The sequence below is a fragment of the Cololabis saira genome, chromosome 11 (assembly GCF_033807715.1).
Source record: "Cololabis saira isolate AMF1-May2022 chromosome 11, fColSai1.1, whole genome shotgun sequence".
NCBI classification, from domain to species: domain Eukaryota; kingdom Metazoa; phylum Chordata; class Actinopteri; order Beloniformes; family Belonidae; genus Cololabis; species Cololabis saira.
In genome coordinates this window covers 8,766,028-8,791,846 of record NC_084597.1, presented here as the reverse complement: position 1 = coordinate 8,791,846, position 25,819 = coordinate 8,766,028, and the positions used below count along the sequence as shown (strand labels likewise).

At 37.0% G+C, this 25,819-nt stretch overlaps 1 protein-coding gene across 1 annotated transcript in view; it reads left to right on the top strand.

Annotated features, from left to right (window-relative positions):
* The window catches only part of dym (dymeclin), a 104,269-nt gene that overhangs the window by 15,668 nt on the left and 62,782 nt on the right, over positions 1–25,819 (top strand). Inside the window, exons 5-10 of the mRNA XM_061733261.1 lie at positions 271–407; positions 950–1,022; positions 4,459–4,584; positions 7,529–7,668; positions 23,644–23,829; positions 24,611–24,789. Of these exons, the coding sequence (XP_061589245.1) occupies positions 271–407; positions 950–1,022; positions 4,459–4,584; positions 7,529–7,668; positions 23,644–23,829; positions 24,611–24,789 (841 nt within the window). The remainder of the gene's footprint in view (positions 1–270; positions 408–949; positions 1,023–4,458; positions 4,585–7,528; positions 7,669–23,643; positions 23,830–24,610; positions 24,790–25,819) is intronic.

Genomic DNA, 25,819 nt, shown 5'->3' with positions numbered 1-25,819 from the left:
GTTATCAGGATAAATGCCAGAAATTATCGTGATACATTTTTTAGTCCGTACCGCCCATCCCTACTGTACAGGTTGTGATAATGTTTTCCTGAGATATCGCCCCAATGCTTCGGCTGCATCCCTGCTAATATTTTCTATAAGGGTTCAGAAATGTGAGTTTTGAATAATCTCAAACCGGGGTTTGGTCATTACGTACAGATTTGTGACGAATCCATCTTTCACTGAGAAAACATGCTGAAACTGTGTCGTCGTTTTGTTTCTTGTGCACAGTCAGTTGTTCATCTGGCAGGCCCACAATGCACTGTTCATGATTCGCTGCCTGCTCAAGGTGTTCATCAGAGAGATGGCTGAGGACGAGCTGCACCAGCAGTTCTCCTACCAGGAGAGGGCAATAGGCTGCTGCGGAGGTGAGCGTCTGCACACTCGTTTGGAAAAGGGACTCTGACAGAGGCCCATAACTAAATACGATGACAGATTGAAATCTGTGTCGGAGGATTCACGAACAGGTGCTCTGAACAAGCAGGCGTTGTTGTGCTCACATAACAGTAATGATGGTAGTTTGAGGTTTATCTCAGAATAAACGATTACATCTTGAAAGATGGGTCAAATATATAATACTTCCTTTCATTGCAAAAGAGATTAAAAAAAGAAGGACTGGGCAAGAACTGCAAGCATTGAAATAATACGATTTATTAATGACTTCAATTACCTTTTCATATTTTTGCAGTTGCAGAACTAAATAGATTGTGTTCTCAGTTAATAGCCTGCAGTCTCCATTAGGCTAATCTCCCTCGGTATTGCTCGTGTGTGTAAAGTGAGAAACGTGGATGCGGAGGAAGAATAGAGAGAGGAATTGTGGGAGACAAAAGGAGCATAAAAAAACTGATCTCTATCAGCAGGGAAATGGCTTATGTGTCTCATATAATATTTTCCTCTACTCCTCATGTAGAAACAGCGAGCGAGGACCTCCTGGAGGAGCTGTTGTCAAACCTTGTTCACCTGATTGTTGAAGTGCCCCTGCTGTAAGTAGCTCCCTGCGTCTGAGTCTTGTGTGCGTATGAATGTGAGGGTCAGAGGGAATTAAAAATTCCTGCTGTGTCTGGCAGCAAGTGTCGAGGACAGCAGAGCACTCGCTAACATGCAGAGTAGAGTCGAGCTGTTTATCCCGATTCCTTTTCTTCGTCCTAATATTCACGCATGCAAAGGGAATCAATTCATCTACCAAAGTATGTCTCGCTCGGCCATGATAGGTGCCGACAGTTCCTACTTTTAACTTGTCAGCGTTGGGCTTTTCCAGTCTGCGTATGACATCACACAACGAAGCAGCAAACAAATTAGCTGGCGGCAGCAAATTGAGAAAACGATGAACTGTGAATTAAAGAGACTTGCAGCCTAGGGCTGGGCGATATGGACCAAAAGTCATATCTCGATATTTTCTAGCTGAATGGCGATACTCGATATATATCGATATTTTTTCTGTGCCATAATTGGGGTTTCCCCCAAAGCATTATAGCATAGCATCTCTGTTAGCTTCATTTTTTTCTGAGACAAACCCTTAAAAAAAACGTCAGTTTTGATACAAAGCCTCGTGCCAAATGTCACACAGGTTCCTTTATTAACAGAGGTCTGCAGAATATCAAAATGTATAAAACAAATGAAATAAAATAAACTGCCTGCATATATAGAATAAAAACGCTTCTTGAATAAAATAAAACAAATATCCCTTTCCTGCATAACAATTAAATTAAAATACACTGTGCAATTAATACAATGTAGACAGTAACAGAGAGACTTTTCCACTGAGGTTGACAGCACAAAACATTTGTGCAAATCTCAAATAAAACATTCAAGTCAATTTGTCACAAAATAAGCTATATCAAAATCATAATAATTATTATTTTTTTTAAATCGATATAAACAATATTGTCTCGTACCATATCGCGTTTGAAAATATATCAATATAGATTAAAATCTCGATATATCGCCCAGCCCTATTGCAGCCCTGCGCGTTTCTTGCATCCTTTTTACATTTTTATTTTTTTTTTTTTATTTTCTTCTTCCTGTACCTCTAGTTTAAAGCCCAGGGTGGGATGAGCAGGTGCTGGGTGTGTAAACCATCTCACATCCAATTACAATGTTTACATGCAGGGATTAGTTTGACTCCAACCAGATTATCCAGGTGTGTTAGTCCAACTGGAAGAAGTTTGGTCTAGTTCGATTTAAATCAAGACTAATGCAACAATTTTATCTATTTATTTTATTGTAATGTCATGTAAATGTAATGACTGTTTATTGGCCTATTATTGGAACAGGTATAACCAACTTTATTTATAGTTTTTACTAATGTTTTTTTAATGTTATTAATGCTAGTGATCAGGTAATAAAAGGCACATTCTTGTACTCACATATTGATTTTAAAAGATTGAATAGATAATTGAAATTGTCAGACAGAAATACTAAAAATCTGATCTGTAAAATTATAAACTCCAGAACAAAATCAAAAGAGGCTAAAAAAAGAGTCGCAGTGTTTGTTGCTTTAGGAAAAGAAAAGAAGCTTGAAATGAAGTTTAGGAATATTTCCAAGAAGCAGGAGAACATAATGTTTATAAACTAAAATCAGCCTTTACTCCCACTGGGCAGTACACACACTAGCATACTCTGAAATAAGGAGTGAACATCTCAGTGGGTGCATCAATGAATCAGTGAATTATCTGACCAACAGTCAGTCAGAGGAAGATGAAGACACAGTATTTACTGCAAATGTACGTTACGGCACTCGTCTCTCGCACGAATCTGTTAGCGGTGTCAAACTAGTTCACAAGAAACTGACTGACATTTGCTATTTCCTTCATACTGCTTTGTCCAGTCGTGTGGTTTCCCATGTTTGTAATAGGTCATCGACCCTTGACCTTCTGTTCTGTCCACCAGTCTCTTCTACCTTCTCTCCTCTCATCTTTCTCTTTCTCTCTCCTTTCCTTCTGTTGTCTGTGAACATCAAACCTTGGCCCTTGTCTGAATGCGTTCAGCATTCCAGTGTTATTCATTGTTTCAAGCTTAAACACTCCCTATTTTTTTTCCCTTCAGCACTTTGTGGCTGTCGGCCCATTTCCTCTGTACGTGCTCATAGTTTGGAAATCTGGCCTTTCTTTTGGTATAGCTTCTCCAAATCCCAAGCAGACTGCAGCACCTTTTTGTAGACAGTGAATTTATCCATTGATGGATTCTCAGTCGCATGCAAACAAAAGAAAAATTACAAAAATATATTCATATCATCTTTCAGTGAGTGAATGTTCTAGTTCAGGGGTCGGCAACCCGCGGCCCTGGAGCTGCGTGCGGCTCTTTAGTGCTGCCCTAGTGGCTCCTAGAGCTTTTTCAAACGTTTTTGATCTTTTTTTTCCTTTTTTTCTTCTTTTTTTTCTCTTTTGTTCTCTTTCTTTCTCTTTTTTCCTTTTTTTCTCTTTTTTTCTTCTTTTTCCTTATATTTTTCTTTTTTTCTCCTTTTTTTCCCTTTTTTCTTCCTTTTTCCTTTTTTAATCTCGACATTTCAACTTTTTTTTCGAAATTTTGACTTTTTTCTCGACATTTCAACTTTTTCTCAACATTTTGACTTTTTTCTCGAGATTGTACTTCAACATTAATCTTGACATTTCGACTTTTTTCTCTAAATTTCCATTTTTTTCTCGACATTTCGACTTTTTTTCTCGACATTTCGACTTTTTTCTCAACATTTTTCTAAAAATTTCGACTTTTTTCTCGACATTTCAACATTTGGACATTTTTCGCGACATTTGGACATTTTTCTCAACATTTCGACTTTTTTCTCAACATAGACTGAAAACCTGGTTATTTAGACTGGCTTTTAATACATAGTATTGATGTGAAATATTCTTAATTTAATTTTAATGGTTTTATTATGTTGTTTTTAAATTGTTTTGTTTTAATGTGGATTTTAATGGAAAGCACTTTGGTCACCCTGTGTGTTGTAAAGGGCTTTATAAATAAAGATTGATTGATTGATTGAACATTTCAACTTTTTTCTCGATATTTTGACTTTTTTCTCAACATTTCAACTTTTTTCTCGACATTTCGACTTTTTTCTCGACATTTTGCCTTTCGCCATTTACCTTCATTCTAAGGCTTATACAAGACTTTTCATTTTTTGCAGCTCCAGACATATTAGTTTTTTGTGTTTTTGGTCCAATATGGCTCTTTCAACATTTTGGGTTGCCGACCCCTGATCTAGTTGTTTCTGGAGGGCATTTTAAGGTGTCAGACTGGGCTTTGGGAAATTATGGTAGTTCTCTTTATTTTATTAGGACTGGGGCTTAAACAGATGAAATTTAAACTATTAGTTTATAAATATTTTTGTAAATGCTTGTTCTTATTTCCAGGGTACTTGGTTAAACCCTGCCTTCTGTAAATGTACATTTTTCTTCCTGTTACTGTCCGTTCCTGCAGAGACATCACTTACAGCATCCTGTTTGAAGCAGTTACCACGTTACTGGTGTTCTTCTCCTATCAGCTCTTCCACAAAGATATCCTCCGAGATGGAATAATCTACCAGCACGTCATGAAGGGACGATGGTAAGAAACCTACTTTAACATTTATGATGGAACCACATATCTGTGAAAAGATAAGAGGGAAGTAAGTTATCCTCGCTTGACACAGGCAGGAATGGATCATCTGTAATCTGTGACTTTTATTTTTATTTATTCATTTTTTTTAACCCAGCGGCGCATCATTTTGGATGTCCTTCAGCCCTTTGTGACGCCACTCTGATACAGTTAGCTGCTCCGTGTGCCTCCAGACAGTGTTGCTATGTTCCAACAGTGTCTCAGTGTGCCGTTCAGCTGATACTGAAAGGAAAAAATTAAAAAGATACAAATCCAGCCAGCTAAAATCTTTGTTATCTTGAAGTCTGTAAGCATGAGCAAAAGCAAATGTGCTTATTTTGCAGTAACAGCCATCAAATTCAAATGGTAAAATGTCCCGTTAACTCACAAAATCACAGGGTGCTTGGTGTCAGCACTGATTGGGTGTTCGCCAGCTTCTCCTAACATTACACACGGGAAACGGAGGATGGGGTGTTGGAGTATGGAGTAAGATAACTTCCAAAAAGATGTGTCCATGTTATAACTATTCGTATTCGTAATGATAAACATTTGTATGTAAATACAAAAGTTGTACCCAAAATTCTGCTGTCACATGAGTCTGATAAATTATTATGGTTAGGATTGTTTTTATGTGAGTATGAATCTAAAAGCTGTGAGTGCAAAGTCTTGTGAATACAACTCTAATTTCTACGACTACGAGTCTTCACTGTGAACACGAATTCATGTTTATGGGTACGAGTCGAAAAACTGTTGAAATGACGTCACAGGCAGAAACAGCATAGACATAAGAAAAATAGACAAACATATTTTCTCATCAACAAAACCTGTTATTTTATTGTCTGAAAAATGGCAAAAATAAGAACTTTATTGATCCCACATAGGAGTAATTCATGTTATATCTGCTATAGAGAACAAGGTAGTGCCGAAAAACAATATATATCCCCCCTCACAAAAATAAGAAAAATATAGAAAAATAGATCAACAAAACAAATTTAAAATTTTTCAAATAACAAAATAACATATTTGAACCATTTTTCAGACAATAAAATAATTGAAAAAAATCTGAAAAATAGTTAAAATATGTTATTTTGTTACTTGAACATTTAAAAATATGTTTTGTTGATGAGAAAATATGTTTCTCTATTTTTCTTATTTTTGTGAAGAGGGATATATATTGTTTTTCGGCACTACCTTGTTCTCTATAGCAGATATAACATGAATTACTCCTATGTGGGATCAATAAAGTTCTTATTTTTGCCGTCTGAGAAAATTAAATATATTATATTTGGTGCCTAACTGTTTCCCAAGTATATTAGTGCGTGTGAATGAATAAATGAGACATAAAACGTAAATTTCTTTGTAGAAAGGCGCTTTATGAAAATAAATCCATTTACTTGTGTTAGTTTACAGCGCAGTCTTGAACATCCAATATGGCAGCGACGATGACGCCATATTGGATGTGGCAGTTGGCTCAGCACTCGATGGGGCGTCTACGTATATATGTCTATGCTGTTCCTGCCTGTGACGTCATTTCAACAGTTTTTTCGACTCGTACCCATAAACTTGAATTCGTGTTCACAGTGAAGACTCGTAGTCGTAGAAATTAGAGTTGTATTCACAAGACTTTGCACTCACAGCTTTTAGATTCATACTCGCATAAAAACAATCCTAACCCTAATAATTTATCAGACTCATGTGTGTGACAGCAGAATTTTGGGTACAACATTTGTATTTACATACAAATGTTTATCACTATGAATACGAATAGTTATAACATGGACACATCTTTTTGGAAGTTATCTTACTCCATATTGGAGTGGTATGATGCCAGTTTTTGACTGCAGCAACAAAGATATGTCGTAAATACTGTTTTACTCTTTTTAACCTTAACTTACTGAATAAAAATAATGGGATGTGACGTAAAAATACTGTTTAGTTTTGCATTTTGAAGAACACCTGGTTACTCTTGTGTGAAGAAAACACTTATTTAGTTTAGACCGTAGCTGCAGCCTGCCGTGAGTTTTGTCATAGAAGTTTCATGGGGAGAACAACAGTAGATTGCATTTGGGTTTCACATCTTGTAAAGAAGGGCAAACAAGAGCACTTAGTTGCCAGGATGAAGTTATTCTGTTAAATTATTGTTAAATAATTCCCTTCAACTGGTTGTGTATAGGTTCAGGAACATCATGTGTCCCAAAAATGAGGTCAGCAGACTGCTGACTACTTCAGTATTCTTAATGACTAGTGTTTTGCAAATTTCTGTTTCTTTTCCCCTGATGGCATGAACATATACCATATATCCTGCACAGGGTCACGGGGCTGGAGCCTATCCCAGCTCATTACAGGCGAAGGGCAGGGGTCCACCCTGGACAGGTCACCAGTCCATCGCAGAGGTTTAAGGAGAATGAAACATAATTTTCACACATTAATTGACCACAGTCCAGACCGTAACCCCGTCGAGAATCTAGGAATGTGCCTGAGAAAACTCAAAAACAGTCGGATTCTCCGATAAGTGGTAGAATATCTGGATTGAAAAGTGAATGCACCTGTGTGGAAACAAACGTTGTGACATTACATAAGCTTGTTGAGACAAAAACACGGAAAATTAGCACTCTAATCAAAAGATGAAGGTGTTTAAACAAATTATTGTTTTATTTATTGGTCAGACAGTGTATAAGAAGAAAGCTTTTGCAAGAAAAGGCCTTTTTCTTTCACGGTTAACATCTTTAAAGTGAAATGATACAGGAAATGCAGCGCTGGCATCGACTGACCCAGTTCTACAGTATCTTAATAGCGTTATTCTGGTTCTTTGTTCTGTAGATTTTGCATCAGCATTCAGCACAGTTTCAGGCCAATATAGGTTCATTTAGGATTTCAGCTTGTTTTAAAACCCGATTTCCTTTCATTCCCCCAGTTTGTGTTTGACCAGCCGGCTGGTGAAGACCCTGCTCTACAACTTCATCAGGCAGGAGAAATGCCCTCCACCTGCTACACACATTTTTGAGCCAAAAGCAGAAGGTGGACTGCTTTATGGTCTGGCATCTGGAGTGGCAAGTAAGAACACACACCTCCACAATCACACTCAAAAAGAAAGTAGGACCATGAAACAAAACTGTTGTTATTTTTATTATCGTTTTTGTGGGCTACACTGGTGAGCAGTTTCTTTGAAAATGGACTCCTGCAGAACAAAAAGTATGAGATATTTTTGGAAAAACATTTTTTAGATTTTGTCTTTGCCTTCTTATCGCGACTAATATTGCTCACATTTTGCACTTTGCTCTAGTGCTGGGCGGTATACCGGTTCATACCAAATACCGGTGTTTATTTTTCTTATGATATGAATTTTTCATATACCGTAATACCGGTGAGTATGTGCAGTAGCGTACACAGCGTTGGGAACGCCGCGCAGCGAAACGTAGCGCCGCTGGACACTGTTTGTGAGGGGACTGTTTAGCAGTAGTGATGCACCGATTGTTCGGTAACCGAAATTGTTCGGCTGAAAATTACAAAAAAACACTTTCGGTGTTCGGTGGAATAAGTGGGAAAAAAAACGAACAATTAATAACGGCGTTGTAATATAAGGAAATAGACGGGCCGCTCCCGTAACAAACATAAATTGTTGGCCAACCAGAAAAGTAACCACATAAGAACCTACCTAACATTCACCAGGAGGTGGAACCAAAACAACATAATGCTGGGAAATTAAAACATGTTCAGTTTTTTATGTTCAATAAATATTTTCTACCTTGTAATTTTGTAAAAGATTTTTTTTTCTTTGAAAAGCATGCCTAAATCCAATTTATTTGATATATGCAATGGTGAAAAAATTGGCAAAATAAATGAAAAAACTGCGAAAAACCATGTTCGGTATTCGGCCAAGTGTTTATTATTATTTTCGGTTTCGGCCACAAATTTTCATTTCGGTGCATCACTATTTAGCAGTTGCATTGTTTACAGCGGACATATGTGGGTGAAGATGGCTGAAAACGAAAGTCCCACAACTGTCCCAGAACATGAAACAGGGGAACTTGCAAACCTGTATTTATACTAGTGTGGACATTAATGTTTTTCTACAATATTTCCTCCTCATGACAGTAAAATAGGCCATTTTAAGCCAATTTACTGCAGCAATTCCTTTCCAAATCATTAGAAAATGTGGTTAATACCCAGTTGTGCATGAAAAAAAAAATACCGTGATATGCTGTGAAACCGATATAATTTTGAAAAATACTGTGATATACATTTTTGGTTATACCGCCCAGCACTACTTTGCTCTGCTGAAGCCACAACATCCATCACATCAAATTTAAACGGGTAAAATGAAATGTTTTCATAGTACAGGAAAGGGTTATATTCACCCTTTCCATCTATTGCCAAAGGATGTGAGAAATGAGATTAAACCGAGACGTTAAAGTGGAAGCCATGACAGTGAGGATGAGAATGATGAGTAAAAACTCGTTGTACATTTTAGACTGGTTAAGTGCTCTGTTTGTGTGAGCTGAATGCATGTTTGTTTGAGTATGAGAATAGGGCAGGGTTTCCCCCACGGATAAATGCTCTTTGTTGGTTGTTGGTGGTAGATTCCTATCAGTGAGCAATCACCATTCAACCCAGCCTGTCTGTCTGTGACCAGTGATCGGCTTGATGAGTTATGGTGCCCTGTCCTGTTCTGTAATCCCTTAGAGCCCGTCTGTCTGCAGCCGCCTCCCTAATACACACACACGCAGGCCAACAAAGACACAAGCTCTCTTATACTCCGAGCTCAGAAGCAACACTTGTTTTCTGTCTCTGTCTCTCTGTGTCGAATGCACGCAGACATGGGCTTGGCAGAATATACGACACATGGCTGTTGTTCCATAGTAACAGTAAACATCACTTCTCAGCATTAGCAGATGCTTTGCTAGTATTAAACAAAGCTCACTTTGATCCTGATGATGTGACCCGAGGATGATATCTCCCCGTCATGTGCCAATGTCGTGCCATGCCAGCCAATTTGATAATTATTTAGAAAATCAGAGTCTTTACCACAAAAGCAACCTCTATTACCCAGCGCTATTGGATAATAGATGAAAATCACAAAAATGTTGACAATGAAACCTCTTATAGAGCACAATCAAACATCTATAAGAAAGCCTAACAAATGTATGATGTTGATTTGTGGAAAAAGAACATTGAGTCTGTCATTTTCTGACTATTTTTACTTTTTCTTCTAGCTCCAGCATTATGAAATTGAGGCTTTTTTCATCCATTATTTTGTTTGCTCTGGTCCCTATCCCGTAATGATTGTGTAAACCTCTTGCGCTTGCCCCTGGGCTCATTGTTCCTTTCTTTCATTTTTTTTTTTTGAAAGACAAAATGGTAAGCCTACGTAAATGTCTGCCACAGAAATAAATAATGTTAATACTGGGGAAAACATCCTGTGTTGTGGTATAAACCAGTGTCTTGCTTGCTTTATTTTTACATGGCAAACATATGGGAATTGGTTGTCATCCTTGGTGATTCATATATAATTCGTACTTTTCATTCTCAACAAATACGTCAGTCTGAAAGAGAAGCACAGCTGCAGCTGGAAACGAACATTGGGATGAATTTGCAAATCAGTTAAGGAGGTTCATACAGAACTTTGAACTATATGATTTAGCTTTGTGATAAACCTTTGAGTCTACAAGTCCAGTCAATATCCAGATCATGTGATTTCCAAGCTTTTGGTGCTTTCTCACCAGGAAAACTGCACCATAGCTCAGGATCTGATTTGAAGTGATATGGGATCTCTTTGTTTTTGTCATGGTTACTGTGTTCACAACACACTATTTGAGCCACACTAAGCAGGAAAGTAGACTAAAGGCTGCAGGTGTAAAAGCACCATCGGCCACTGGGCACCACAAAGTTAATATCTGTGCAGCATCAGTTAAAGGAGTAATAATGCACCTTTAAACAAAAATCAACTCAATCAATTTGAGATTTAGTTGTCACTGAGGAAAATAATTGAAAGTAATTCATAACTATTATAGTTCTTAAGTACTAGAAGTTATAAAATAATTTGTATGTAATTGGGCTGGGCAATATATCGAGATTTTAATATATATCGATATATTTTCAAACGCGATATGGTACGAGACAATATCGTTTATTTCGATTACATTTTTTTTTTTTTTTTTTTATGATTTTGATATAGCTTATTTTGTGACAAATTGACTTGAATGTTTTATTTGAAATTTGCACAAATGTTGTGTTATTTATACAACTGTCAACCTCCGTGGAAAAGTCTGCCTGTTACTGTCTACATTGTATTAATTGCACAGTGTATTTTAATTTAATTGTTATGCAGGAAAGGGATACTTGTTTTATTTTATTCAAGAAGCATTTTTATTCTATATATGCAGGCAGTTTATTTTTATTTAATTTGTTTTATACATTTTGATTTTGTGCACACCTCTGTTAATAAAGGTACCTGTGTGACATTTGGCACGAGGCTTTGTATTAAAACTGACTGTTTTTTTAAGGGTTTGCCTCAGAAAAAAATGAAGCTAACAGAGATGCTATGCTATAATGCTTTTGGGGAAACACCAATTATGGCACAGAAAAAATATCGATATATATCGAGTATCGCCATTCAGCTATAAAATATCGAGATATGACTTTTGGTCCATATCGCCCAGCCCTAGTATGTAATAATTTGTAGCATTTTAAATCATTCATGCACACTTTTCCCATGGATGGAATCTGTTTTTCTTTTTTTAATCCCCACAAATAAAACACTGGAGCTTTGGTTAAACGAAGCATCTCCTGGATTCCTCAAAGGGATAGGATGTCTCTTCTTGTCTTGCTGTCACACACTCTGAGCCAGAGTAAGTGTCTGCAGGGGGGATTATCACCCAGACTGGCAACTCAGAACGTTTTGTCTCTCCCTCCTCTTGTCACTGTCACTCTAATACGAATTGCGAAAATGCTGTTTTTGTGTGTGTACGTTTTAAGAGTTGGCTGCCCTCCAACCAGAGAGGTTGCTGGATTGATCCCCGCCTCCAATGTGTCCTTCCATTGCTGGTCCCAAATAGGCCTGTGTTGAAAAGAGCGATTCTCCAATTTTAAATCGATTCTCATATTAATTCCTAAAAATCGATTCATATGTCTAAAGATCAATTTAATTTTTTTTTTTTTTTTTGTATTTTATGTATTTTATTTTCATCATTACATTACAACTTTTGGTTATTTTTTTGTTTATGCCCAAAAAAGGAATATTTTGTTGGACACGAGAATAACTGGTGCCATGTTTTTGCCTTTAAATATGTTTAAAGGTATGAAAACATTAGGTGTTCAGTTATAATTGCATAAATTGTCTATATTTCTTTGCTTTATATACTGTCTTGGGGTTACATTTGCATAAATGTTAAAAACTAAATTCTCATAAATGGGGAAAAAATAAAAGCGATTTCTTTTCGTCCTCTGTTTGCTGCCCTGGATCTGTTTGGTAATTCTGACCCACACAATGTTTCTGAAAGCAGTTCTATCAGCATTCTGGGAGCTGATTGGTCCTTACAGCATCATTAGCTTCAATACTTGCTGTTGAATCTCAATATAATACTAGTATTAATATGTTGCATAACTAGACAGTCATATAATTCATGCAACAGCTGAAAAAACAGTTTTATTAACAGTAACTCAAATCAATATCGAATCGAAGCGTGATAATCGATTCTGAATCTTAAGAATCGGAATCGAATCGATTCTTGATATTTGAATCGATCCCCAGCCCTAAAACTGGATAGTTTCAGGGATGCCATCTGGCATAAAACATCAGCAAAATTAATATGCAGAACATGATGATCTGATGTGTTGAACCTGGGGGGAAAAAAAAGTGGGAAAGCTGAAAGCATCTGGTTTCACTTAGTCAGCCACATTTTGACTTTAATTACTTAAATTTAAGGTAAGACCTAAGTTATTGCACCTCATCCTTAAGGGACATCCACGTCTGCTCTAACCCTAAATCCAAGGCAGTCCCTCACTAGTGGTTGCAATATTTTACTCCAAGCCCAAAATGCTAGTGTTTTGACGGTATTTAAAGCAAGCAGACATTTCAGTCTGGACCAAATTGTTGGGTGAGGTGACCAGTATTACAATGCCCACAGCAGCGCTGCAAGCGTGGCTCAGTGGGTTTCCAGAGAGGTACCATATAAAGACAGAGGTGTCAAGTAACAAAGTACAAATACTCCGTTACCTTACTTAAGTAGAAATTTTGGTTATCTATACTTCACTGGAGTAATTATTTTTCAGACGATTTTTTTAGTTTTACTCTTTACATTTTCACGCAATTATCTGTACTTTTTACTCCTTACATTTTAAAAACAGCCTCGTTACTCTATTTCATTTCGGCCTTTAAATAAAAACTATCCAGTTAAATTGCTCCATCCGGATAGAGTGAATTTGGTTGTGGTTGTTTCAGATGTTCTTGTCCAGTTTTGTTCTTACATCCGTTCCCTCAGATTCCTGCAACTAAACTTGGATGTACATTCCAATAAAGGTTAGGATAAATGATAACATGCCTCTGAAGTTTGACTTTTTGCACCATTACAACACTTATAGGCAACTAGTCATCATATCTCCTGCTCTCTGAAACACATGTTAATGCTCAATAGTACACATATATGGTTCTTTAGTATATTTGCATTATACTAAGATGCATTCATTTACAATGGCTTTTGTCCTTAATGGCTTTTTTCCCCCTTACATTACTTTTACTTTTATACTTTAAGTAGTTTTGAAACCAGCACTTTTATACTTTTACTTGAGTAAAAAACTTGAGTTGATACTTCAACTTCTACAGGAGTATTTTTAAACTCTAGTATCTATACTTCTACCTGAGTAATGAATGTGAATACTTTTGACACCTCTGTATAAAGATAATTTCTAAATAGACTTCTTGTTGTACATAGCTAATTCTGATTTTACATTCAATTTGTATGTATTAATTTTCACTGATAATAAAAATGTTAATGACAGATTTAAAAAACTGACACCTTCTTTTTGTCTGGATGCAGGTTTGTTAGGCCATTATTAATACAAGACGTCTGCTTTCACATATTTGAGTGTAGGAACTGGTACCATTTGGCTGTTCAGATGTTACGGTGGTGCCTTTTGATTATAATTCTGTTATTATAATACTGTTAAGAAGCTTCTGACTCTATGGAGTGTTCATATGTTGTATATGTTTATGTTAGATCGCTTGGATTTGGATGAAAGAGCCTTAACCGTATCTTTATATTTGTCTAAGTCATTCAGACGAGTGTTTGTTTGTCGTCTGCACAAGATGTTTCGTCATGTGTATTTTTGGATAGTCATCTCAACTCTGCAGTGTGTGTGTGTGTGTTTATCTGCATGCTTTGGCCTAAAGCCCTGATGTTCTGTTTCATTTACTGTTATGCAAGTAAAGAATTAGTACATTGTGTCTGTCTCTGATCGCAGGCTATCTGCTTCTGTCTGCATTGCAGCATATGTTCTCAGCTGTTACTGTGCAATCATTTCTACCTCTGTTGTTTCAGACATTTTGTCACTTCTGAGATAAGTGTCGTGCATATTTTTACTCAAAGCTGTTGACTTGTTTATTTGACTTGAATTGTTGCGGCAGTTGATAAATGTTTCCAGACACTCTGTCAGCTTAAAACTGTCTGTAAGAGTTGCAAAGGAAAATCTAATCTTTAGATGTTAGAATTTTGTGTCTGTGTCTGTGTGTGTGAATATTTGATGATGTCAATGTCCCGTCAGGACATTTCAGGCAGATTTGGATTTAAAATAGACAATTTTAAAGCCTGATTTGACATTTTGATGTTAAAAAGGGCAAATAGCTTTGTGATGTCCGTGATTGCAGTGGACGTTGTATGAGACTTGTGTTTGGACATCATGGCCCTGAAGCCTGAAACTGAGGCTTTGTTGAGTATCAGCAACTTGTGTGTCACAGAAATATCTTATTGATTTTCTTTTTTTCTCTAACTCAACTGAATAGTGTTTCTACAGATTTCTTGCATGTAAGTTTTACTGAGGAGATGTTTCTAAAGTTCTGTAGATCATGAAGAATTTCCAGTGATGCTTCTGTGTTTTGTAGGAGTGTAACGATACAGTAATCTCACGATACGGTACGATACGCGATATTGAGGTCACGATAACGATACGATATTATAGCAGTATTTTTTTAACAACCTTGCATGAGGAACATATGACTGGAAAAAATTGTCTTTTATTTGAAAGACACAAAATACAAAACAATACTGTGCGTTTGTCCTTATTGTTACAGTTTGTAATGCTTTATAACTGGTTAAGTTTTAAAGAGAAAGCCAGGCCAACCATTTTCCACAAACTGAACTAAAAGTAAATGTCAGGTTTGCATTATGCATCTTCAGTTTCATACAAGTACAAATATTTTGCCACAAACTGAATAGTTTCTCTCATGTATGATTTGACTTTTTTCTTTTCCAGAAATTTAACAACTAAAATTAGATAAATAAATACAAGTAAATAAATACATACAATTTTACATCATCAAAAATATGGATTCATGCTCACCTTATAAGTGTAAGAGGAGATTTATTATATAGCAGACATTAAAGTACACTCGAAGTTGCCCCCGTGTTTATCCTACTAAAAAAGTTTAATTTGATTTGTTTTGATTTGATTTGATTTGTTTATTTGCACAACATAAAAAACGGTACAAAAGTTTAAATGAACATAAAAAAAACATGAAAATATGTGCAGGTGAGAAAGGAAGCCCTAAATGGGCTTATTCAAAGTTCTCACCAGGAAAAATACATTGTATTGAAATAATAGCAAGAACAAAAAAACAAAAAAAAAACAGCGTTCAAAAAAGATGGATATAAACAGACAATTTCTAGGTGTGCACGTGCAGAAGTGAATTTAATAAGGTAAGGCTTAACTCTACACCAGCCTTACATAAGTAAAGGTTCAGAGCTCAAAACGGGACCTCCACGACACGTTTCGTGACGTTTTTGTATCGTGAAATTTCGTGGCACGATATATTGTTACACCCCTAGTGTTTTGTTGGAAGTACGCTTAGTATGCAGGAGGAAAAAACCTTTAAGATGAATATGTATTGTGCGTACCACAGTAGGAAGCCTTCAACGCCTCAGAGTGCTCAAGTCCAGTCTACCAGCTTCTTTGTCAGTGACCTTTTTTTTCTCACTTTCTCCTTCCTCTTCCTTTCTTCGTGTCCTCCTCCTCCTCCTCCTTTTCCACTGGGCCACTGGCCAAGGCTGGAGAAGCCTAAGCAATGTTGCATTATTGGGTTTATGTGGCGGGCAGGCAGACAGGCAAAGGGAACCAAGCCAGATGGATAACAAACGACACCCACGAAGGTAAAATAAAGCTCTGTGTATGTGTAGAGCGCTGGAAATGTGCCGGCCAGACTGGGCTCGCTGACACTGCCGGGCCAGTCACCGCGGTGCCACCGATGCCATGAACAGGGCTCTGTCAGAGCTCGAGCTTGATCCGGTTCTCTGTTATTTCTTTTTCTGAAAGAGGATTATCTTATGTGCAAAGAGAGAGAGACAAGAGTAAGAGGGTTTGTTTTGTTTTGTTTTTTTTTACTTCTTTGAAAGCATTTTGTTGATATCCTTTCACCCAGACATAAACAAACTCCCCTCTGTCATCACTGACATTGCATACACACTTGAACATCTTCAAATGCTGCTGTAGCTTTGTGTCGGCTTTTTGTGAACTTTAGGGGCCCAAACCAACATGTAAACAGAGAAAGGAGAGACAAATGTTTGAAAACCTTAATTTCACCACCATAGTTGTTAATGGCTTTGGATACTTTAAGCCTTTCCCAAAGAGAGGCTTTAGGATGTCCCGTGTTACTGTCTCCAGTTTTTTAATATATTAGAACAGCGGTTCCCAACCTTTTTTCCTTGGAGCCCCCCCTACTTGTGTCTAAGGCCCTGTTTACACGGAGCAAAAACTGAGGCGTTTTCATGCATTTTGGCCGTTCGTTTACACGAAAACGGAGCTCAAAGTCACCAAAAACGATCATTTCTGAAAACTCCGGCCAAAGTGGAGATTTTCAAAAACTCTGTTTTCATGTTTGCGTCTAAACAGAGAAAACAGAGGAAAATGGAGATTTAGGCTTCAGGACGTCACATTATGAGACAGAAACGTCACCAGCGTCATGTGTGCGACCTGTGTTTACAATTAGTTTGGCCACCGTCAATATTTTCTTGTATTTTACCTGTTTTATATTCTAAAGTCACACTTAAAAGTAACTCCACTTCTCTGTCACTCCAAACGAAAGACTCTCGTTCCGTCTTGGAAGTAAAGCCTGAATTATGGTCCCGCGTTAAATCGACGCAGAGCCTACGGCGTAGGTGTAACGCGGAACCATAAATCAGCCTTAACTGGAAGTTACACGTGTCATTTGTTGATGTTTTTTCCAGGATTCTGATTGCTTGGCATGACGTTAACAGCGTATTTATGCAGATTCGTGTAAACGAAGAGATTTAGAAAAAGATCTTGTGTAAACGATGGAATTTTTCAAAACGTAGAGGGGGAAATATCCGTTTTTGGAAATACCTGGCTATGTGTAAACGGGGCCTAAGACCAGCCAGGCCCCCCGACCCGTACGTACTAGCACCAAAATAGTCTTTAATTAAAAAAATGAACATTAATTATGTTTTTTTGATACATTTCTCTTTGGTTTACTCTGTATACATATGACTTTGTTTCTCTCCAATGTCACCAATGCATAAAATACGCACAAAAGGACATAAAAGGACATAAAAATATTTCTGAAAAATGTCTCTTTTAATATGAGACCAACATTTTAAAATTTTTCCTTTAACAACCTGTCGGAGTAGATTAAATGTTGAGTAATGATATAATAATAAGGAATGAAATCATTTCCTGTGTTTGTCACCAGTGTATAAAAAACACAAAAGATATTCCAGACATTCATAAATTATTCCTAACAATGTCTTATGAATGACTCATTCGCAAATATAATTTTTACAACTGCAGAATTTCAAAGCAGACAAAGTTTCGCCCCCCCCAGAGATCTCTGGCCCCCCCAGGGGGGGCCCGGACCCCAGGTTGGGAACCACTGCTTTAAGCCTTTCCCAAAGAACGGCATTAGGATGTCCCGTGTTAGTGTCTCCATAACTGAGTTTTTTAATATATTAGAACATCTCGGACATGAAGACTGTTACCGCTTTAATTTCTTAAAGTAATCTCTTATTTTTCTCGTTTTGCTTCAGCTTCAGGGACCTAACAAACACGGCCACAGCAGGAACTCAGCTTATTATTACTCTTTCATCAACAGGAGGGTGTTTAAATTTACCCTGAGATTTATTTTATTTGATTTGATTTGATTTGGATCCCCATTAGCTGATGTAGTTTACATCAACTACTCTTCCTGGGGTCCGATCAATAAAACAATAAAATAATATGATAAAAAATAAGAATACAGTTCAGAAATAACAAACATCAAGAAAAGATTTACATAGACAACATAAGTCTATAAAAGTAACAACATTTAACAAATCAGCAAATTTAACAAACATCACAAAAAGATTTACGTAGACAACGTACAGTCTATAAAAGTACCAGCCATTAGCAAATCAGCAAATTTAGCAAATCATTTAGCAAGCAAATAGCAGCAAAGCATAGTGTTAACATCCAATCAGGTATAGTCCATGTGATTTTGTAGGGGATCATCTAGGGATGGGCGGTATGGGATAAAAAATGTATCACGATAATTTCTGGCATTTATCCCGATAACGATAAAAATGACGATAAAAAAAAATTCCAATTCAACTCCACCTTTGTAACTATAAATCTATCACCACATTCAGTCTTTGGAGCCAAAACACTGCTGTAAAATATACTAAATACTACTAAACTACACCAATGGGAATTTAACTTTCTTTCTTTCTTTCTTTCTTTCTTTCTTTCTTTCTTTCTTTCTTTCTTTCTTTCTTTCTTTCTTTCTTTCTTTCTTTCTTTCTTTCTTTCTTTCTTTCTTTCTTTCTTTCTTTCTTTCTTTCTTTCTTTCTTCCTTCCTTCCTTCCTTCCTTCCTTCCTTCCTTCCTTCCTTCCTTCCTTCCTTCCTTCCTTCCTTCCTTCCTTTCTTTCTTTCTTCACGTATGTTGTGCGTGGATTTAATGCAGAACCATAAATCAGCTTTACACAAAAACGTCATCAACGGGAATTTATCGTTTTTACCGCGAGATGATAAATTCTTACCGTGGGGAATTTTTTTGACGGTTTATCGTGAACGGTAAAATATCACCCATTCCTAGGATCATCACACATATACAGTGTTAAAACACACTCAGATACAGCAAGACACACCGTAAATAAATCATTTATGGTTACACTACCTTTTGTGAGCTATGTATTTCTTCACTTGTTTTTTGAAACTGACCTTGCTCTGGGTTTTAGAAATGTAACCCCGAAGAGAATTCCATTCAGCAATAGCTCTGTAGAGTACTGTTTGTTGTTTGAAATGTGTTTTTGCTTTTGGAACACAGTATTTACCACTAACTGCATGTCTGGTGGGATAAGAGTGTGTGTCAGCTCTGAGTGTAAGTTGTTCATATAGACAATCAGGGGTTTTCAGATGATAAATGTCTCTCACAAAGGAGATTAGGGATGATTTTAACCTTGCATCTACTTTCAGCCAGCCAAGTTGAACATGCATGCCATTAATGTTAGAGAGAGTTGTGCTGCTATTCCAGCCTTCACCTCTAGATGGCAACAAGTGTACTTGCGTCGGCCTCCAACACACACCTCTCACACTGCTGCTTCTCACCAGTGGTCGGTTGGGCACTCTTTCTGGCCAGACGTGCAGGAGCCGGCGACCGTCATCTGTGTACCTGTACCCCCCCCCCCCCCCCCAAAAAAAAAAAAATGGAAAAAAGGAAGAAACTAACCCCACTGCAGTTGGCCAGTAGTTCCAGTTTATCTTTGTTCTGTGGCGCCGTCTATGTTGTTTCAAATTTCAGGTGCTCCAGAGCATTGTGTGAGACTCTATTGTGTTCATTCAGGTCCTGATTACATCAGTCTGTGTGCACTTACTTGTTTTGCAGTCCGTTTTTCCACAGAAGTGTAAATCAGTCACACGGCTAAGAAGCTGTCATTTATGCAAGAACCTCAGTGCTGTGTGTGTGAAAAAGGGCGACACGTACGACCTGACCTCCCAATTTTTGAGTGAATCCTAGTAAAAATGGCTAAAATGCAGTCTTGAATTTGAAGTTTTCTTGAGGTGTACTTAAGATGATAGACAAGTGGCTGAAAAGGACGTTCTAATAATACTGCGTCTAATGACAGAGAGAGGGAAGCGGCTGTAGATGATAGGCGTAAGATACGTCTGGCTCACAACCTCGCTGTTTTGGTTCACGCTCACTGCTCTCTCAGCACCATTTTTGGCTCCAACCGGGAGTTGTTTTCCATCGAAAAAATCTCGAAAAAACCCCACTGTACCGTGCCACTCTGCCAAAAGAGCAGATTCAGTTTACAGCTAAATACTGAGAAAGGCAGAGCATTCAGCAACTCGAGTCACAGAGTTCCTTCAGGCAGCGGCAGAGACCCAAACTTCAGTCTAAAGGGAGTGAAATACTGAACTGAAACATGATTTTAGACTAATAATTATGTTGCTCTTTAATTGTGGGATGTATGAGTAAGAATTTATGTGCAAAGTAGTCCAGTATACCATCTTAAAACCTATGATACTGCTTCCCCCAAAAAGAAAGGAATGCAATAGATGTTGGTCGGGAATCTCGTTGGACTATCCTTAAAGACGAGGAAATCTGGAAGCTTATACTGTTAGACTCTTATACCACATCCACCCTCTACTCCTCCCTTCATAATGTGTTTATGAAGCTCTTCTTTGGAGTCAGTCCACTAATATTATTCAATGTCAAATCCTTGGAGCTTGAATTTTGACTGAGACTGAAAACAATACTCATCTTAAAAATGATTCATCCCGTTATTTAACAAACTCATGTCTCTCATGAGCTGTTTCTGTATTCTTTGATGCTAATTCATACCGTTTGTGAAGTGAATTGTACTTTTCCATTCCAGCGTTGGAAAGTGGGAAGTAGAGATGGGCGGTATGGACTAAAAAATGTATCACGATAATTTCTGGCATTTATCCCGATAACGATAAAAATGACGATAAAAAAATACCAATTCAACTCCACCTTTAACTATAAATCTATCTCACTCTCAGATCCGCCATGTTTGTTACACAAAAACATCATCAACGGGAATTTATCCTTCTTTCTTTCTTTCTTTCTTTCTTTCTTTCTTTCTTTCTTTCTTTCTTTCTTTCTTTCTTTCTTTCTTTCTTTCTTTCTTTCTTTCTCTTCTTTCAGGCTTCTTTCTTTCTTTCTTTCTTTCTTTCTTTCTTTCTTTCAGGCTCATTTCTTTCTTTCTTTCTTTCTTTCTTTCTTTCTTTCTGGCTCATTTCTTTCTTTCTTTCTTTCTTTCTTTCTTTCTTTCTTTCTTTCTTTCTTTCTTTCTTTCTTTCAGGCTTCTTTCTTTCTTTCTTTCTTTCTTTCTTTCAGGCTCATTTCTTTCTTTCTTTCTTTCTTTCTTTCTTTCTGGCTCATTTCTTTCTTTCTTTCTTTCTTTCTTTCTTTCTTTCTTTCTTTCTTTCTTTCTTTCTTTCTTTCTTTCTTTCTTTCTTTCTTTCTTTCTTTCTTTCTTTCTTTTTTTATTTCTTTCTTTCTTTTTAGGCTCCTTTCTTTCTTTCTTTTTTTCTTTCTTTCTTTCTTTCTTTTTAGGCTCATTTCTTTCTTTCTTTCTTTCTTTCTTTCTTTCTTTCTTTCTTTCTTTCTTTCTTTCTTTCTTTCTTTCTTTCTTTCTTTCTTTCTTTCTTTCTTTCTTTCTTTCAGGCTCATTTGTTTCTTTCTTTCTTTTTTCTTTCCTTCTTTCTTTCTTTCTTTCTTTCTCATTTTGTCTCTTTCTTTCTTTCTTTCTTTCTGGCTCATATCTTTCTTTCTTTTTTTCTTTCTTTCTTTCTTTCTTTCTTTCTTTTTTTCTTTTTTTCTTTCTTTCTTTCTTTCTTTCTTTCTTTCAGGCTCATTTGTTTCTTTCTTTCTTTTTTCTTTCCTTCTTTCTTTCTTTCTTTCTCATTTCTCTCTTTCTTTCTTTCTTTCTTTCTTTCTTTCTTTCTTTCTTTCTTTCTTTCTTTCTTTCTTTCAGGCTCATTTGTTTCTTTCTTTCTTTTTTCTTTCTTTCTCATTTCCTCTTCTTTCTTTTCTTTCTTTCTTTCTCTTTCTTTCTTTCTTTCTTTCTTTCTTTCTTTCTTTCTTTCTTTTCTTTCTTTTCTTTCTTTCTTTCTTTCTTTCTTTCTTTCTTTCTTTCTTTCTTCAGCTTCACACAAAAACGTCATCAATGGGAATTTATCGTTTTTACCACGAGATGACAAATTCTTACCGTGGGGAATTTTTTGACGGTTTATCGTGAACGGTAAAATATCACCCATTTCCTAGTGTGAAGCCAGATGGGAATTAAAACATGACCATTTATCCAACACGGGTGGCACCTCATTTGTTTAATCCAACATTCACCGATCTGCAGGTTTAGTTTTTCACCAACGCGCCACGAGCATCCTGTTGTATCTAGTTCAAGTCAGTTGTCCAGTTAATTATTTCCATGTACGTATTTACTGCTCTGTGTGAACCGTGTGTTAATACCTCACTTTGTAAGCTAGATTAAATGTAATTATATTGAATATTATTATTTAGAGGCTTTCTTCGGAAGGAGCTCTGTCACACTTTGTAAAGTGGTGTAAATAGTCGGTTGTTCTCACTTCCATCCAGATTGCGAGCCTTTGCTTGCTAGTGACTGATGAGGTTGATTACCGAGTTAGATGCACATGCTGGTTTAATGACTGTCCGATCGCATTTCTTGCCACTCTCTGTTACCAGCACCACCATATCTGTACCCAGATCAGTAGCTGGTTCAGCAGAGGAAAGGTCTCCGGTAGGGCTGGGTGTTTTTGACAAAAATAAAATCCCGATTTTTTTTTTTCTCCTGAAAAACCCGATTTTCGATTTCGAGTTTTTTGGTAAAACTACAAGAGACAATGGAATAAATTGTTTCAAATATTTTATCTTTATTTTTAAAGAAAAATAGCAAACAAATTTCCCTATTGCGCACATTGTGGCCATGAAATGCATCTGCATTCGCAGCCACAATGTGTGTAAATTTAGGTGAGGTGAACTGTAGAATAATTTTTATTATAATTTGATATAGGTCTTTGGTTCATTGTTTTGGTTCAAATGTTGAGACAGGAGGAAGCCTTAAAAAAATCTGTCAAGTTGTTAATGAGAAACAGGGGTGGATTAAATACGTTTCTTCTTCCCACTCCCTTTCGAGTGTTAACGAGTTAATTTGTATTTTGAACTTGCACCTGATAAACCTGATAAAAGGTATTTGTTTAATTGTATGTTGCACGCAGGTCACTTATGTTTTATTGCTCGAAATAAATATGAATTGATTGATTGATTGGGAATGAAGTGCAATTGAAAGATACTGTAAATCCTCCTTGAGTTTAGTAAAGTGACAACATTTACAATTTTCTTGACCAAACAAAGATGACTAGACGACCTCTGTCTGTAATGCAGCCAGCTGCAAAAAAGGAAAATCGATTTTCCGATTTTCCTTTTTTTAACATGTTCTTGATTATTAAATCCGATTTAGATTTAAAATCGATTAATCGCACAACCCTAGTCTCCGGTACTCTAATTTTCTCCCATCATTGCATCTTTAATATGCTGCGGGTCTTTTAAGTGTGCTTTTTGCTGTCATTTATGGTCTTACTTCTCCCCTTTTCTGTCTCTTTCATTAAAATACCATAATAATCTCATGCTCATACACGTTGACCCCATTGATGACAACCTATATTGTTTGTTATTGCAGATTTTAATTAAATTATCCAAATAAAAACACAAAAGTCGTGCAAGGAAGCAGGAAACTGCTATGTGTGTATGCTGTATATTTTACCAATGTACTTTTCCCCTGCAGGTGGTCTGTGGAGCGTCTTCACATTGGGTGGAGCTGCCGGCAAAGCTGGGATAGAACACGAACACGACCCTTTACCTTTATCCAATCAGAGTCTTCTGTTACTGCTTGTGTTAGCCAATCTGACGGACGGACCTGACTGGCCCAATCCCTACCGCCAGGCCATTACCTGTTTCAGAAACACACAAGGTAATAAATGCACGGGGAGCTTGTTTATTTTATTCGTGCTTAGGGCTGGGCGATATATCGAGATTTTAATATATATCGATATATTTTCAAACGCGATATGGTACGAGACAATATCGTTTATATCGATTTAAAAAAAAAATATATATATATATATTTTTTTTTAATGGTTTTGATATATAGCTTATTTTGTGACAAATTGACTTGAATGTTTTATTTGAGATTTGCACAAATGTTTTGTTATTTTCACAACTGTCAACCTCAGTGGAAAAGTCTGCCTGTTACTGTCTACATTATATTAATTGCACAGTGTATTTTAATTTAATTGTTATGCAGGAAAGGGATATTTGTTTTATTTTATTTTTCAAGAAGCATTTTTATTCTATATATGCAGGCAGTTTATTTTTATTTCATTTGTTTTATACATTTTGATATTGTGCAGACCTCTGTTAATAAAGGAACCTGTGTGACATTTGGCACGAGGCTTTGTATTAAAACTGATAAAAAATCTGTTTTTTTAAGGGTTTGCCTCAGAAAAAAATGAAGCTAACAGAGATGCTATGCTATAATGCTTTGGGGGAAACCCCAATTATGGCACAGAAAAAATATCGATATATATATCGAGTATCGCCATTTAGCTAGAAAATATCGAGATATGACTTTTGGTCCATATCGCCCAGCCCTATTCGTGCTTATTTGAGACTGATCTTTTGTATTTCTGACATGTACCAGAGCGCAGTGAAACTGTATAGTCTTGACAATATTTTCCCCTTCCTGGTTGTAGACACATCTTCCCTACTGGCGGAGCAACCTCACTCTTTCCAGATCAATTTCAACAGTCTGTACACGGCTCTGTGTGAACAGCAGCGCTCTGACCAGGCCACGCTGCTCCTGTACACCTTGCTTCACCAGAACGCCAACATGAGGACGTACATGCTGTCAAGAACCGACATGGACAATCTGGTGGGTGGAAAACCGATATAAAGTCTTATTAAGCCATTTTCAGCAAGGTGTGCGGAAAAAAAGAACCGTTAAAATTCGGTGTGAGCGTGACTGGGTGAAGTTTAACTGAACGCATTACAACAGTTCCTCCAAACAAACACGCACATGGCCGTGAAATTGTTTTATCTAGGTCCATCTCCAAGGTTCAGTAAACAGGCAAATGTGAAGCAGCAGTGGCAGCTGGTGCCTTTTCTGTGCATGTGGGACAGCGCCAGTTATTTCATATAGCAGATTGGATGTACAAAGGCATATAATGAAGCATAATCAAGCTTTAGAAGGCACATACGAGAGTGGGAGACTCGCAAATGAGGCCCCTTTCAGCATACGTGGTCTTATTGGACGGGACGCATAAGTAGGAACAGCATTTAAACTAATTGGAACCAAAAGGAAACCCAAAAGACACTTTGTTTTCAGATTTCAGGAAACAATGCTAATTTACATGCATATCTTGATACAATATCTGCATTAGATTTTTACTGAAACCTGCTTGTGTAACCCCCCTAATTATGCCTTCTTCAGAATAATATTAGCAGCTCCAGACTGAGCTCGTGAAATTGGGGGACCACTAATGAGACTGTGTAACCCGACAGCCTAATGAGCTAAATCTGCAACTGTGCCCAGCCATTGTTCTCCCTGCTCAGCTTTCGGATACTGTTTTCATTAGCTGTTCATGTTTACTTTCTACTCGACACAAATAGATTCATTCAAACATTAACCTTTTCTAACGTGCATTGATTACACTAAGCAGTTTTTTTTAAAGAGATGTAATAGATTACATACATACCTCAGAGTTCTGATCACGTCACCATTGGTAAATGGGATTGGTAAAGCAAGCGTTAGTTTGCTTTCCATTTTCCAATCATAAGTAAAAGCTGTAAGTTTGCTGCTTAAATTTGAACATTTACCCCCCAAAAAATCACTTTATTTAAGTAACTTAGCTAGACGCCAAAAAGCGTGCCCACCCTTCATCTGATTGGTTCAGACAGAAAAA